This window comes from Morchella sextelata (genome assembly GCF_020137385.1).
Source record: "Morchella sextelata strain SCLS chromosome Unknown scls_16, whole genome shotgun sequence".
Classification (NCBI taxonomy): domain Eukaryota; kingdom Fungi; phylum Ascomycota; class Pezizomycetes; order Pezizales; family Morchellaceae; genus Morchella; species Morchella sextelata.
Window position 1 is genome coordinate 1,586,948 of NW_025408631.1, and position 15,458 is coordinate 1,602,405.

General features: G+C 45.9%; 2 protein-coding genes across 2 annotated transcripts; both read left to right on the forward strand.

Moving 5' to 3' along the window:
• Nucleotides 1-6,074: 6,074 nt before the first annotated feature.
• On the forward strand, nucleotides 6,075-6,680 carry H6S33_004126 (uncharacterized protein; the record flags this gene model as incomplete). Its single annotated transcript, XM_044835498.1, has 3 exons — nucleotides 6,075-6,108; nucleotides 6,284-6,378; nucleotides 6,438-6,680. The coding sequence occupies 3 exons, from the start codon at nucleotides 6,075-6,077 to the stop codon at nucleotides 6,678-6,680; spliced, it is 372 nt and encodes a 123-aa protein (XP_044691660.1).
• Nucleotides 6,681-12,791: 6,111 nt separating this feature from the next.
• On the forward strand, nucleotides 12,792-13,577 carry H6S33_004127 (uncharacterized protein; the record flags this gene model as incomplete). Its single annotated transcript, XM_044835499.1, has 1 exon — nucleotides 12,792-13,577. The coding sequence occupies one exon, from the start codon at nucleotides 12,792-12,794 to the stop codon at nucleotides 13,575-13,577; it is 786 nt and encodes a 261-aa protein (XP_044691661.1).
• Nucleotides 13,578-15,458: the final 1,881 nt, after the last annotated feature.

Below are 15,458 nucleotides of genomic sequence, written 5' to 3' on the forward strand. Positions count from 1 at the left end.
AGTTCTTGTCAGCTTGAGCCTACATGTGTAGATCACTCATATACCACTTCTCTGCACCTGCACCAGCATCTGCGTATTTGTGATAGTCGCCCTCTGGGCAGCGCTCATCGTTTTTCGAGTGGTTAGGTCTATTTTTAGCAGTCTCTGGGCACGTGCCTATCTCATTGGCCACGAAAAGGATGATGGAATTCTCCAGATAGTTGTCAACTTCAGGAATCCCTAGTTCAAGTTTCAACCAGGCCAATTTATATATATCACGATCCCTTCAATTAGGTCTAGCGCTGTTTTGCAATCTCACCCATTTCAACTAGTTTGGTGGGATCAGTCACTTTTGAGGGCTTTCTTCCTAGTCAGGCCTGGAAAGGGCTTCAACCGCAATCTTCTTCATCACTGGCCTAAATGGACGAGTAGGGGAGAGTCTACGGAGGATCCAATAATGATGGCGACCACACTAAGGACGATTGTCGAAGGCCCTTACGGTCTTTCTGATCTGAAACTCGGATCTTATGGGACTGTCTTCATGGTGGCTACTGGACTTGGTATAGCCAGCAAACTTCCGTATATCAAGCATCTGCTTGATGCGTACCATAGTCATAGTGTTACAACCCAAAAAATAAAGCTTTTCTGGGAAGTGCAGATAGAAGGTAGTACACACACGCACACAAGAACACTCTCGTTCCCCGCCCCTGGCATACCTCCCCAGTTATTGTTGGTGCTGACGTATTTCTTTGGGTTTTTCAGGCCACAGATACTGAATTTCCCGATGGATGGGTGAATTGATTAAAGCGGACCTTAATCATGTAGTTGAAACTCCCCTGTATTTCCTATTGATATACATTAACAATTTCAGGTTTTATCTATATCAATATTTATTACAAAAAGTACTCCCCCAAGAGAGAGGGACGATAGTCCTGGGAGGCACAATTCACTCCGACTGTACCGGAAAGATGCTGACTCCTCCAGCCTTTTGATGCAGGAAGTTACGAACCGGGTTGGCGATATCATTATTACAGGTACCTTAAGCGGCCCATAACCTGAATCTACCCTCAATAGGGGATATTAACCCCCCACAAGTTTGCGTAAAGAACGATACAAAACGGGACATCAGAACGCGCATCGGAACAAGTTTCGGAGACGGCTTGGTCCTCAAAGAGCTTGATTTTGAACCTTCGGAATAAGGAACTCCAGTCATTTTTTTTCTCTCTCTCTCTCCTGGCAATTGTGCTGGCTGACTGCTGTATGCGCCGTTTCCAAGCTACGGCAGAGGTTATCCCTACTCAGAGATACTCAATTTATCGAGTTTTGAAATATGTAATACGTATGTGTGTGTATATATGTATATCCGCCTGCTTATCTGTAGCTACCTGTAATTAGCATGATTCTCAATATCATTCTTTTTCTTCTATTGGTGGTACCCCCCTCGATTTGAGACTTGCCTGTTAAATGTATGACAGATTACAATACCATCTATATTATAGTCACGCGAAACCGTGGGTCTGTGCATTAGCGCCAAAATATTATTCAGGATGCCTCTTCTCTAAACGCAGTAGCGTTGATAAAGTATCACATATCACATAGAGCCAGCTCTATATTTTGGTAACTTGATTGGTGGTGATCCCAAAGCCTGCTGATAATCAGATATAATCGAAATATAGAGGTCTGGCATTCAAACCGCCTAGAGACTAAGGCGTGGCGAAGACGCATGACACATGTTGTAAAGTGGGAACTTTTGAGACGTCCCAACTTTCACCACTTATCCCCTAGATGTATGAGACAGTGGGAAAATCTCTCTCATGCATTAGCGTGGCCTATCGAAAAAATGATTTACTGAAGTAAGGCAGCGAACTGCGAACTTCATGGTGCCATTAAGTATTCCCAAGACCGACAAAGGCAGCAAGCTACTTACCCAGACGTTTTCTCAACAAAATTCACGGTCACATGATGTTCATGTATGAGAGAGATTTTCCCACTGTCTCATATATACAGGGGATTGCCCATCAACAACCACACCTATATCTATAGGTCTACTCAGTTTCAACTAGTTTGTCTTTGTATAAGGCCACAATTTTAAAACTTCTGGTTGAGTAAATCGCTCGGATGGTAGAAAAAGTCCCTTCGCCCAATTCAGGCAGGTCTTGGAACCTATTTTTATGGGAGGATGAATGTCGACTAATTGAAGTATGGATGAATGGACTAATGGATGAATGTTAGGCCCACATATACATAGTCAGATATATTTAGATAACGTATGAAGAGACGGCCTCGCTTCAGTCGCATGATAGTTACGGTAAGTCATTTAGGGTTAGCTAGGGTTAGTTAGGATTCTGGTAGTGCAATGTAGGACAGGATTTTGAGGTTTCCCGGGAACCGTTGCCCCACAATTCCGGGCTCCGTGGCTATGGGTTGAACAGGATGACCCGAGTCCATTCCCATCATCAGGTATGCACGTACAGGGGGTCGTGGTCGTGATTGCGGGGGCGGAGGTGGTGGTTTGGGGCTGTTGAGTAGGGTAACTCACTGTGAGTCTTGGCAACCCGTCCTGGTTTACTCCCGACATCGCCACTCACCGGATGGGTACAACGATCGATGACTGCATGGCACCGAACACACCGTCTCGAGCCCACGATCATGACGACGCACGAAATTCAATGATGCCGCATTTCCCCATCCTCTGCTTCGATGGAATACATAAATTTAGGATTCCGAACTGCGGGTTACCGCATCGGGCGAATCCCAATTCTTGTCTCCGCTGTGTCTTCTTACGCCAACTCGGATTCTGACCTCCAGGTTACCACCCGGTGTGTATTCTAATACTAATTCGGATTTCAATCTCAAACAACGCTATGTGCAATACCTGCAACCCAATATGTGAGTGACGATCCATGACCAACATTCCATATTGTGTATTGTTGCAGTTGGTTTTGCATATCCCCTTGTTAGAGTTGGTCAAAATTACTAAGCAAATGTATTACTTCTGGTAACTTACTGGATTATATTTTTCCGACCCATAAACTGAATTCTTTTGAAATATGTCAGTTTTATCTGAGAGCCGCTAACCCCAAAACCTAAAGGAAATTTTCAAATATACTCATAAACTACCTTCTAATATATAACATCGACAACTTACAATCCTAACAAAACCGATAAAAACGTTTTGCAAACAGGATCCTTTATGTCAATAGACTGCACAATATACTAAAATCTCATCGCACATCTGTTTGTACGCTAAGTTATTGACACTCTGGTCCCTGAATTGTGAACTCTTATCCCTCCCAAACCCCTTGCTTAACAAAGGAAAACAAACTTCACGACCGTAGCAAAACACTTCTAACCTGGCATACCCAATCCCCTTACACCCCTCTACCCCACCGAGTACTGCAGGCAGGAAAAGAATACTTTCACAAGTCTCCCCTACCCTCAACCGATCCAGGATATCCATCATGTCCCAGCAAGGCTTCCTGAACTTCTCCTTTGTGAGAACGCTACCCACAGAGATTTTTGCCCCCCCATGTTTCGCCGAAACCCAACAAGTTCAACCAACTCAATCTACTATCATCGAACAAATTTAACTGAACAATGAACCATTCTTCATCTTCGCAGAACACGCCCCATACAATGAACAATACACACCCCGATATTACTACATCTACTCAAGGATTGTCCTGCAGGAATCAAACGCCAGAATAGACCTGAACTATATGTTATGGGTAGTTAGTAACGCCGTCACCATCGCTATTGAACGGATCAAACAAAACATCAACCAAATCAACCACGATAACACTGCCAGCAAGCAACTCATTTTCCAGCAAAATGGGGCTCTGAAACACACCCTCAACATCCCAGTAAAACAAATGTTCGAAATAACTAAGAACCTTGACATAATAAACGAGAAACTCCACTGGCTACAACACCAAACCTCCTCAATGAAGCAGACCCAACAGAATGATTCCAACCACGACAGACCGATCATAGCCCCCCCAGCCCCAGCTGCAAGCCGACTCACCCCATTACACAAAGGCAAGAAATTGAAATATCTGTGCCCCCTGCCCAACCTAATTCAGCAGCGAACACGAATCATAAGCTGTCGCCGCCGCCCAAGATACAGGGACTGAATTCACAACAGTCACCAACAAGCAGAAACAAAAACCTAAAGATGACCCACTGTTTAACCACAAATCACAAAAATCAATGGGGAACTCGTTATCGAGACAAGCAGGGATCCGCTAATCACACCCCCCCCGATGTCAGAACCAAAATCAACTCCAAAATCCAAGATCCTGACTGCCATCTCATCACCAACCAGAAAACGAACAAAGATAACTATATCCTAGAATCAATATTCACAACCGCAGCTACCAAAGTCCTCAAATACAAAAAAGAAATCGAAGCCGCCGGCAATAAACTCAAAGTACCCTTTATTGACAGCGGAGTTGATTCCTCGAGGCAGTTACCGGTGCTTTTCGGGTATTATATAGTAGAGGCCCCGAGGGGCTTTGTCAAGATTTTCGGGATGCATATTCTGCTCCACTACTACCACGGCAAGCATGCCTTCCAGACCAAAATAACAGAAACGTTCAGTTGCCGATAGACGCAGTCAGCATGCTTCAATTTCGTCTTCTGTTAATAAACGCTGACGGTGTGCAATGAGTGTTTCCAGTACGGCCAGCTCTTTCGATTCTATAAACTCTATAGTTTCTGGATCGACAACAGAGGTGGACACAGATTTTGATAACGGCCCACCGAGCTTTGTAGAGAGTTTTGATAGCTATCCTGAGGGCCAAGCAGTGGTGGAATACTCCTCACGTGGGTGGATCAGACTTGACGATCATTCAGAGGAGGACGACGCTGCCCTGTAGATATATGAAGATGACTATGACTATGTGGTTGACTATGATGAGGATAAACCTGGAGATGAGATTCTCCCACCTCCACCACCAATCCTAGCTCCACCCCAAGTAACACCAAGTCCCCTCTCTGAACGTAGGCTCTCTCCACTACCACCACCATCTAACCGGTCATTACAAATGCCCCCCTCAGGATGAATACTATCTCAGACTCCCCCAGAACGAAGACATTTTTAGGCTCCCCGAAAATAGGAATCATGGCTCAGGAGAAGAGCAGTGGAGGCTCCTGTAGCTTCCGTTAGGGATCTTGTGGCCTCCCATAAGAGATCAAGTAGGCCAGTAGAAGAAGCAATTGCTTCTTTCTCTGTCCCGGTGAAAATAACGCAGGTATGTGCCCACTATACTCTTTGATTTGTCTATACTTATCGTACAAGTATGGCAATCATGATGCAGTTAATCCACCCAAACCGACGATGCAACAGCACCCCCTGAGGGCCGGGCAAGCTTTCGAGAGAGCAATCTTTACATCTCCAAATTCCTCGGTTGGTTTGTTAAGCACCTTGCGACATGAGCATGAGCTTTATCGTACACCAGCGGCTTCACAGTCATATCGTACCCCTCCGGCTACCCAATATCTTGGTTTCCCATCCGTCCATGGAACACCTAGGCCGGAGTCAGTTGGCAGGTCGTATAGCAAGTTGCCAGAATACAAGCTAATAATTAAACACATCGGAGAGCTTCTCGGGTATTATACACTGCATGAGGAACCTTGGCCACAACCTGACTCTCTTATGGTTAATATTCGAAAATTTTAGGCAGAAGCAAGCGATCATTTTAATACCACTTTAAATCTGACTAAAAGTAATAGAACAGGTGTGAATAGGTTTAAAGCCTTCCATAAGGCTCAGGGAGCCCTTGCTTATACGACTAGGTTCAAATCGTATCTTCACGAGTGAGATCACACCTTATTTATGCTGTCAAAGACTATATAGCGAAGTTCATCCTGTATGGGATGAATGAGCTTCTTACAGCTGAGAAATGGGCCACCAAAGTCAATTATCTACTCGAAAAGGACCGTCTCATCAATGACCCTGACAACTATTCGGTAAACATTTCTTGTCTTTGGTTAGCATTTTAGAAGGCTCTAACAGACTTCAGGGAGGCCGTTGACACTTCTGGGCTCCACAAATCCTGGACGTGATATTTCTGAAGTATTACAAAGGCGACAAGATGCGTGATGCAAAGGATCCTGATTTCTTCGATGGTATTTCTCCGGCATTCATATGCCTGGTCTATACCAGAATCTGGTTTGTTCTCTGATGTTGGACGACTGGAGATTACGTAGAAGGTGTGCACTTCAACCCAAGGCAGAATATAGATATCATGTTTAAGGCGTCTCCTGCCCTGTGAAAGGCTCCTGCTGACTTGTCAATGTCAAGGAACGTATTCTAGGATGATGGATATATGGAAGAAGAGAAGTGTACAGAACCAAGTGGGCACTTTAGAAGTGATACGAGAAACGATTGAAGAGAAGGTCAACATCGCTATGCAACTACGCGTGGTGCTGAACGTACTAATAACATTACTATATAGGTTGAGGAAGTACGAGAGCTCAGGGACTTGATATCGAAGGTGGGGCAGAAGGAAGATGATGAGGCATTGGCAGTAGATATCATGGCGTGGAGGGCTGCAAAAGCCCATCGCAAAGCTCAGGGAGACAGAGCTACGGTCGAGCATAGCAACGTGGACAACATTGGTGTGTCACTATGGCTAGGTGATAGGGTAGAGGGGCTAAGTGAGGCAGTAGATATTACACCAATGCCTTCTGAAGCCTAACCAAGGGCATAGGAGGAATCAGTGGTAGGAATTCCTTTCGTGGATATGGATAAATAAATACATTGTCTCTACGCTCTATCAGAAATTTTGTATGCTAATATATTACTATGTGTTTAGGTTCGGGTTACTAAGTCCCACTGAGTCTTGTTAGAGTCTGCTCGGAGGTTCTCCTGAGATGTCAGGAGAGCGGCTGGGTACTCAGGAGAGAATGAGACGGGTCCCTATATGTCAGGAGGGTGTGAGAGGGGTTGAATTTTTTTTTTAATGGCTCAGGAGAGCATTGGACGGCTCGCTTATTTTTCGGGAGCGTGTGAGTTGGGTTGAATAATTTTCTTAATAGCTCAGTTGAGTATAGGAGGGCTCGACACGACCTCGGCATTGAATGGGAAGGGGTGAATAGTTCTTTTATTGGGCCAGGACAGTTTAGTACACCTTTCTGATCCCTCGGGAGGGTTTAGGATAGGGTAAACAGTTTTCCTACTAGCACAGGAGATTGTGAGGAGTGTGTTTCTATGAATACGTATATGTGATTATCTTACTATAGTATCACTGCCAGTATGGAATAGGGACAGGGGGTAAGAATCGTCCTCCAGAGAGTATCAGAGATGTAACTCGTTCTCGGGATGGCTTGCTGAAGCTTTCAAAAATCCGTATCTGCTATCATCAGACACTAGTACAAATCTCGTATAGCATCCCGATAACGCTCAAAGCGTTCAAGAGAACCTCCCGAACTATTGACAAGTCTTCGGATCACTAGTCGGGTGCTCAAACCACTACAGAGAATTAAAGTTTGGCGGGTATCTACGGAGATCTTCTATATCTCCCGTGCCTTTAGTCAAGTTGGTACCGTTTGCTGATGTAGTAAATATTACTTGTTAAAAACATTCTTATAAATACCGGAGTAATATCAATAAATCCAAAGTAAGAAAAGGTTCCCAATTGAATCCGAAAGCTTTTGTAGTATTGCCAATTTCATTAGCCGTTACTCCCATTCAAATCTTCACCTCCTTATAGTTCGCAAAACTCAAACAGAGTTTACCCTCCACTGAAAAATTTGGCCGCGAATGTTTTCATTAATTCAATTATTTCCCGACGTATAATTCAATAAAAAAAAAATAACAAGAGTGTATATTCCGTAAACATTTCAGCAGATTGAAGCCGCAAATATATATTGACAACAGGTACCAAAAGTGATTTAATGAACCTGAATATGTATTATAATACTAAATACGCAAATTTCAAATATGGAATATGTATTATGCATGGTAGTGAATCGGAAATAAAGAAATACGTATTATTTACATAAATAAATCACAATCTATAAGTAAGAGAAGTTGAATTAATTTAAAGAGTCAGGGAAATAATCCTACGTAATATGTATTATTTCAAATTTATAAACATTCCCGCTATACCGTCCTATAGTATTCACAATTTCCTAATGAGACTACAAAGACGTAACTCAAGTGACTTTCTCTACTGCATTCACAGTACAGGTAACTACATATTCAGAACTGGTTTATCCAACTCCATTTTCCTATACTTAATACTAAATACAATAATTGATTTAATACCCAAAGTAACGACAATACAATATAGGTATGATATCAAATTCCCCACGATATCATTTAGGACTTGCGATAGTTCCACAAATCCTCCTCTCCCCCCTCTTCGTAATTATTCACTATAGACAATTCCAACTCCACTTCTTCTTCCTCCTCCTCCTCTTCTGTATCAATCCCGCAAAACTTTGCACTAATCATTTCGTACTGATTGCTCTCGGAACCAGCAAGAACTCCTGTAACACTGTTGAGTTTTCTCCGGGAAATTCGGAATTTGACGGGATCCGCAGCCAGAGCTTCATCGTCCTTGCCCAAACACTCCCCCGGTATCACCTGAATCGTTATACCCTATTTTTTATGTATCTATTATGGTTACCATTTAGATTATACGACATGTCCACCCCCGACCCAACTGTATGGGCTGCACCCAATGATGTAGAAGGATTCAGGCAGATGTATGAGGCCGACTCTACTGAATTATTCAACAACATCGCCCCCCTCGTCCAGCGCGTCGGCTTCCAAAGGGACACCCTTCATACACAACTTACCGCCGCCAATGAAACTATTGACAACCTCGAGGAGCAGATAAACCGGCTCAACCTCGACCTCAATGTCGCCCGCGCTGCCCCCGCCCCTACCGTCACTGTCCCCATTGCCGCTGCTCCCCCACCTGCTCCTGTCCCCGCCTTCAGGTCTGAAAAGTTTCCAGACCCTGAAAAATTCGATGGTACCCGCACCAAGCTCCCCGGATTCACCACCCAACTTCAGATGAAACTTGAAGTCAACCACGATCGGTTCCGAAACGAGGCAGCAAAGGTTATTTATGCCGTCAGTCGTTTGGAAGGAAGGGCCCTTGACCAGGTCGTTCCACTCATTAACGCTAACCCTGCTGCCCCCTTTTCCTCCATCACTGCCTTCGTTGTCCAACTGGAAGCCTCGTTTGGAGACCCATATCCCCGGAATACCGCCCGCCGCCAACTCGTCGCCCTGAAGCAAGGCAAAGGGGACTTTGCCACCTATTACTCGCAGTTCCTCCATATTGTGGCCTACCTAGACTACAACGAAGGAGCCAAGATCGGTGCCCTGGCCGAAGGACCGTCGGAAGACCTGAAGGACGCAATAACATACCAGGCAGATAGGCCTAACACTATAGAGGCATATGCCACCATGTTAATGACAATTGACAACCAGGTTCAGGGGCATAAAGCTGAACAACGGGCCATCCGGAATACGATGGGAAAATTTACCGCCCCCGCCGCTGTCGCAAACCCATTTCATACCGTTGGAGGCCTCACTCCAATGGACCTCTCCACCCTCCAAGCCCGTCCCACTCAACGCCCTGCCACAGAACAACGATACAGCTTTGTCAATGGACAATGCAAAACCTCTGCCGCCGAAAAACAATGGCGAAGGGACACCAATCTCTGTATGTACTGCGCCAACTCCGGCAATATCTTTGCCAACTGCCCCTCTGCCAATGGCCCGCGCGGTAATCAACAGGTCATGAGGGGCAACCTCCTTGCACCCGATGATACTGCCCCCAACCCCGCTGCCCCACCAGTCGCTAGTCCCGCCTCCTCTGAGTCGGGGTTTCAGCAGTCCCGGGCTTGATTAATGGCCCCTGCCCGGGACCTTCCAATGTTTCTCCTTTGTCTGCGTTTTCTATCTCTGGCTTCTCGGTATCGTCTGTGGAGGATAAATTGGATGGGGATCATTTTGTTGCTTCTTGTAAAATTATACACAATAAAATACCCATTCAAACTCACGCATTGATTGATACCGGTTGCTCCGGATTCGCATTCATTGATGAAACATTTGCGCGCCATAACAACTTCCCATTTCTCCCCCTTAAATCACCCCGCACTCTTGGAGTCATCGACGGACGGCCCATATCTTCCGGACAAATTACCCACCTCTGCTACCTACCGCTATCAATTGACTCCCACCATGAAACTATCCCCTTCTTCGTCACCAAACTCGGCTCATACCCACTCGTCTTCGGAATGCCCTGGCTCCAATTGCATGACGTCACATTACGGTTTAAGGACAACAGTATACTGTTTGACTCCGAACACTGCAGATGCAAGTGGACCTCTTCCGCGATACCCGTTCCCATTAAAGGGGTTGCACCACCGCCCAGTTTCCACTTCGTTAGTTCAGCTGCTCTTTGTCGCTTTGCTCGAAGGGACAAACTCCAAATCTTTAGTACAACTATTGAGGAAATAGATCAAACAATGGGCGAGGCCCCTAAGGAAGACTGGAGAATCCGAGTCCCAACCCAATATAAGAGGTTTCATGAAATGATGGACGAGAAATTCGCTAATGAGACGCCACCTCGCCGCCCCTACGATCATAAGATACCGCTTAAGGAAGGGAAAGAGCCCCCTTTTGGACCACTTTATGGTATGTCCCGTGAGGAACTCATTGTGCTTAAACAATACATACAGGACAACCTCCAGAAGGGCTTCATTCAGGCCAGCTCTTCGCCTGCCGGTGCCTCTGTCCTATTTGTTAAAAAGGGCGATGGAACACTCCGCCTCTGTGTCGACTATCGTGGCCTCAACGAACTTACTGTCAAAAACCGCTACCCGCTGCCACTCATCCGGGAAACTCTCGACCGCATTTCCAAAGCCACGTGATACACCAAACTCGACTTTCGCCAAGGGTAAAATAAGATCCGAATGGCTCTAGGTAAAGAATGGAAAACAGCCTTCCGAACGCATTACGGGCATTTCGAATATACGGTGATGCCCTTCGGCCTTACCAATGCACCAGCCACCTTTCAACATTTCATTAATGATTGCGTCCACGACTACCTCGATATGTTCTGCACAGCCTACCTCGACGATATTCTTATTTACAGCGACACCTTCGAGGAACATCAAATACACGTCGAAAAGGTCCTGGAAGCCCTACAAAGAAATGGATTACTGTTGAAAACGGAGAAATGCGAATTTTATACACAAAGCACCACTTATCTCGGCCTTATTATCGAACCCAATGGTATTAAAATGGACCGGAGAAAAGTGGAGACAGTGAAGAATTGGACCGTCCCCAAAAGAGTTAAGGATGTGCAAGCATTTCTCGGTTTTGCTAACTTTTACCGCCGATTTATACGTGGATTCTCGGAACTGGCTTCTCCCCTTACCTGACTGACACGTAAGGACGTATCATTTGGATGGACATCCGATGCCCAAACTGCCTTCAACGCCCTGAAAGAAGCCTTCACCACGGCGCCCATTCTTACCCATTTTGACCCGGAGAAGGAAATTACTGTGGCAACCGACGCATCTGACTATGTCTCTGCCGGTGTACTCTCCCAATACGATGACAATGGTATCCTCCGACCTGTTGCATACTTCTCAAAAAAGCACTCCCCCGCCGAATGCAACTACGAGATTTATGACAAGGAATTACTGGCAATCATTCGGTCTTTTGAGGAGTGGCGACCGGAACTTGAAGGGGCTGCACATCCAATCGCCGTCATATCCGATCATAAGAATCTCGAATACTTTATGAGTACCAAACAACTCAACCGGAGACAAGCACGGTGGGCAGAATATCTGTCACGGTTTAATTTTGTCATTAAGTACCGACCAGGGAAACAAGGAGGGAAACCGGACGCGTTGACAAGAAGATTAGGAGATCTCCCTGGAGAGGGGGATGAAAGACAATTGCATCAGAGTCAAGTGGTATTAAAGAAGGAGAACCTTGATGCAAAGCTAAGTTTGTTGGCGGGTTCTTTCTCAAACGAGCCCGCTGAAAAGAACGACTCACTGCATGGACTGTTCGATGAAGGATATAGCGCTGACCCATTTCCACAAAAGATACTGGATATGCGGAACAAAGGTGAACGACAATCAAAGGACATATCACTCGCCGAATGCACAGAGGTTGAAGGCCGATTACTTTACCCAGGCAGCATATATGTCCCCGATTACAACCCTCTTAAGCTCCGAATCCTCCAACTTTACCATGACGCTGCCTCTGCTGGACACCCGGGATGCGAAAAAACATTCGAACACATCAGTCGAGACTACAACTGGCCCCTTATGTGGAATTATATTGCCCGCTACGTTCGGAACTGCCACATCTGTCAACGAAGCAAGCCCAATACCCACGGAAAACTCGGCGTACTTCGACCTTTACCGATTCCCGAACAACCATGGCAGGAGGTATCAATGGACTTCGTTACCGGACTATCGGAGAGTGAAGGGTACGATGCAATTATGGTAGTTGTTGACCGGTTAACGAAGATGCGACATCTCCTCTCCTGTAATACAACTGTCAACTCCGAAGACGTCGCCCAACTATACCTGAGAAACATATGGAAGCTCCACGGGCTACCCACACACGTCACCTCCGACCGTGGTACCCAATTTACAGCCAAGTTTTGGAAGGCTCTTTGTAAACACCTCGACATCGAAGCAAGGATGTCTACCGCCTTCCACCCAGAGACCGACGGCCAAACCGAAGGCTGAATGCTGTGATGGAGCAATATCTACGTGGGTATGTTTCCTACCAACAGGACGATTGGGTAAAATGGCTTCCTATGGCAGAATTCTCCGCCAACAAGCAGGTCTCCGCATCCACCAAAGCTACACCATTCTTCGCGAACTATGGATTCCACCCCTGTTTCACAGTGACGATTAAATCGCTCGACAGGACCCCACCGAGTCTCAATGCTAAAGACTTCGCCTCGAAGATGAAAGAACTCCATGAGTACTTACGTTCCAACATCCGCACGGCGCAGGATCAACAAGAGCAGGCCGTCAACACTAAACGAACGCCGGCCCTACGGTACGATGTCGGTGATATGGTGTTTGTTTCAGCAAAAAACATCCGAACCACGCGTAACTCCCGGAAGCCGGACTGGAAGAAACTGGGACCGTTCCCCACTAAAGAAATTATATCGCCATATGCGTATCGAGTTGACCTGCCTAGGAGTATGAAAATGCACCCCGTCTTCCATGTATCATTGCTAGACCCCGCTGCAAACGATCCTGTACCGGGCCAAATTCAACCACTACCCCCACCTATTATCGTTGAGCAGGAGGGGGAGTATGCAGTTGAGGAAGTCTTGGACTCGCAAGAATTACGGAATACTGGCCTGCAATATTTTGTTAAATGGACAGGCTATACCGACCCTACCTGGGAACCCGCCGCATACCACGACAATACCGTCGCCGTCGATATCTTCCATACACATTACCCTGACAAACCTGGACCGTTGGAAGGCAAGATTAATGTTAAGGCTCGCAGGAGCTCGCGCTTGAAGGGAGGGGCTACTTTCATGGATCGACTAGTGGAGGAACGGGTTTACGAAGAGTTGGCTTAGTCAGAAAGGTTCTATTGAGTTCTATCGGGTTCTGTTGATTGTTAATGTATGAGTCATGTTGGATTTGTCATCGCTGAGATTTCGTTGAGTATATTAAGGGGGGTTGTTTGTACTTCTCGTTCTTTTTCTTCTTCTTTCTTTACGCAACGTCTTCTGTATCTACGCCGTTTACTGCTATACAATATCACCGTTCTCTTCTTTCTTTAAAGAAGACCGCCGCCTCGCTTCCTCTGTGTCCCGTCGAACCTTACCAACGCTAGAGTCCCGTAGTACCCCTATTGCGAGTTCCCATACCGCCCCCTATTACACTCTTCGTACCCCCCGGAATACTCGCTACCCACCCCCATGAGAGATTCCCAGCCAGAGTGCCTGTATTTGGTCTGTTTATTTATTGATTTGATATTGAATTAGGAATAGTTTTGGTCGTCTATTTCAGCATCAACTTGTTCATCAATTTGGGTATCAAATTGTATCGATCTGGACTTCAAATTGGGCATCTCTTTGGGTTTTCATTTCGGCGTTAATTAATAGTCTGTAGTATTGTCTCAAGGGGACGAATAGTGAGGATTCTATAAAGTACGAAGGAGACAGTAGAGGTTGGCCTGGGAACCTGCGATAGGGGTCCTGAAGGACTCTAGCGTTAGTAAGGGTCAAGGGGATAAGGGAAGCAGCAGCATGGTGGGCTTCATGAGAAAGGAATATGAAGTGATATTATATAGTAATCGACAGTGTAGGTACAGAAGAGGTTGCGTATCAAAAGAAAGAAGAGAAAGAGAACAGAGGCGAGGAGGAACCCTCCCAATATACCCAAGGAAATCTCAGCGATAACAAATCCAAAGTAACTCATACCTTTGCAATCAACAGATCCCGATAGAGCTCAATAGAACTTTCCGACTAATCCAACTACTCGTAACCCAGTGTATTAACTAATCGATCTATGAAAGTAGCCCCTCCCTTCAAGCGCGAGCTCCTGCGAGCCTTAACCCTAACTTTTTCTCCCAACGGTCCAGGTTTGTCGGGGTAACGTGGGTGGAAAATATCAACGGCGGCGGTATTGTAGTAGTGTGCTGCGGGTTCCCAGATGGAGTAAGTGTAGCCTGTCTATTCAACAAAGTATTGCAGGCTGTTATTTTTTGTTTCCCGTGAGTCCAGGATTTCTTCGACTGTGTACTCCTCGTCCTGTTCAATGATGATAGGTGAGGGTGTTGGTTGAATTTGCCCGGGGATGGGATCATTTGCAGTGGGATCTAGCAGCGATACATGGAAGACGGGATGCATTTTCATGCTCCTAGGCAGGTCGATTCAGTATGAATATAGCGACATGATTTCCTTGACGGGGAACGGTCTCAGCTTCTTCCAGTCTAACTTTCGAGAGTCACGGGTGGTTCGGATGTTTTTTGCTGAAACAAACACCATATCGCCAATATCGTAACGCGGAGCCGGCGTTCGTTTGGTATGAACGGCCTGCTCTTGTTGATCTTGTACTGTGCGGATATTGGAAGGTAGGTATTCGTGGAGCTCTTTTATCTTCGAAGTGAAGTTCTTAGCATTGTTGCTCGTTGGGGTCCTGTCAAGCGGTTTAATCATCACTGTCAACCGGAGGTGGAAGCCACAGTTCTCAAAGAATGGTATGGCTTTGTTGGATGCAGAAACCTGATTGTTGGCGGAGAATTCTGCCATAGGGAGCCATTTTACCCAATCGTCCTGTTGATAAGAGACCTATCCGCGTAGATATTGTTCCATTACAGCGTTCAGTCTTTCAGTTTGGCCGTCGCTCTCCGGTTGGAAGGTGGTGGACATTCTTGCTTCGGTGCCGATATGTTTACAGAGAGCCTTCCAGAATTTGGCTGTAAATTGCGTGCCATGCTCGGAGGCGACATA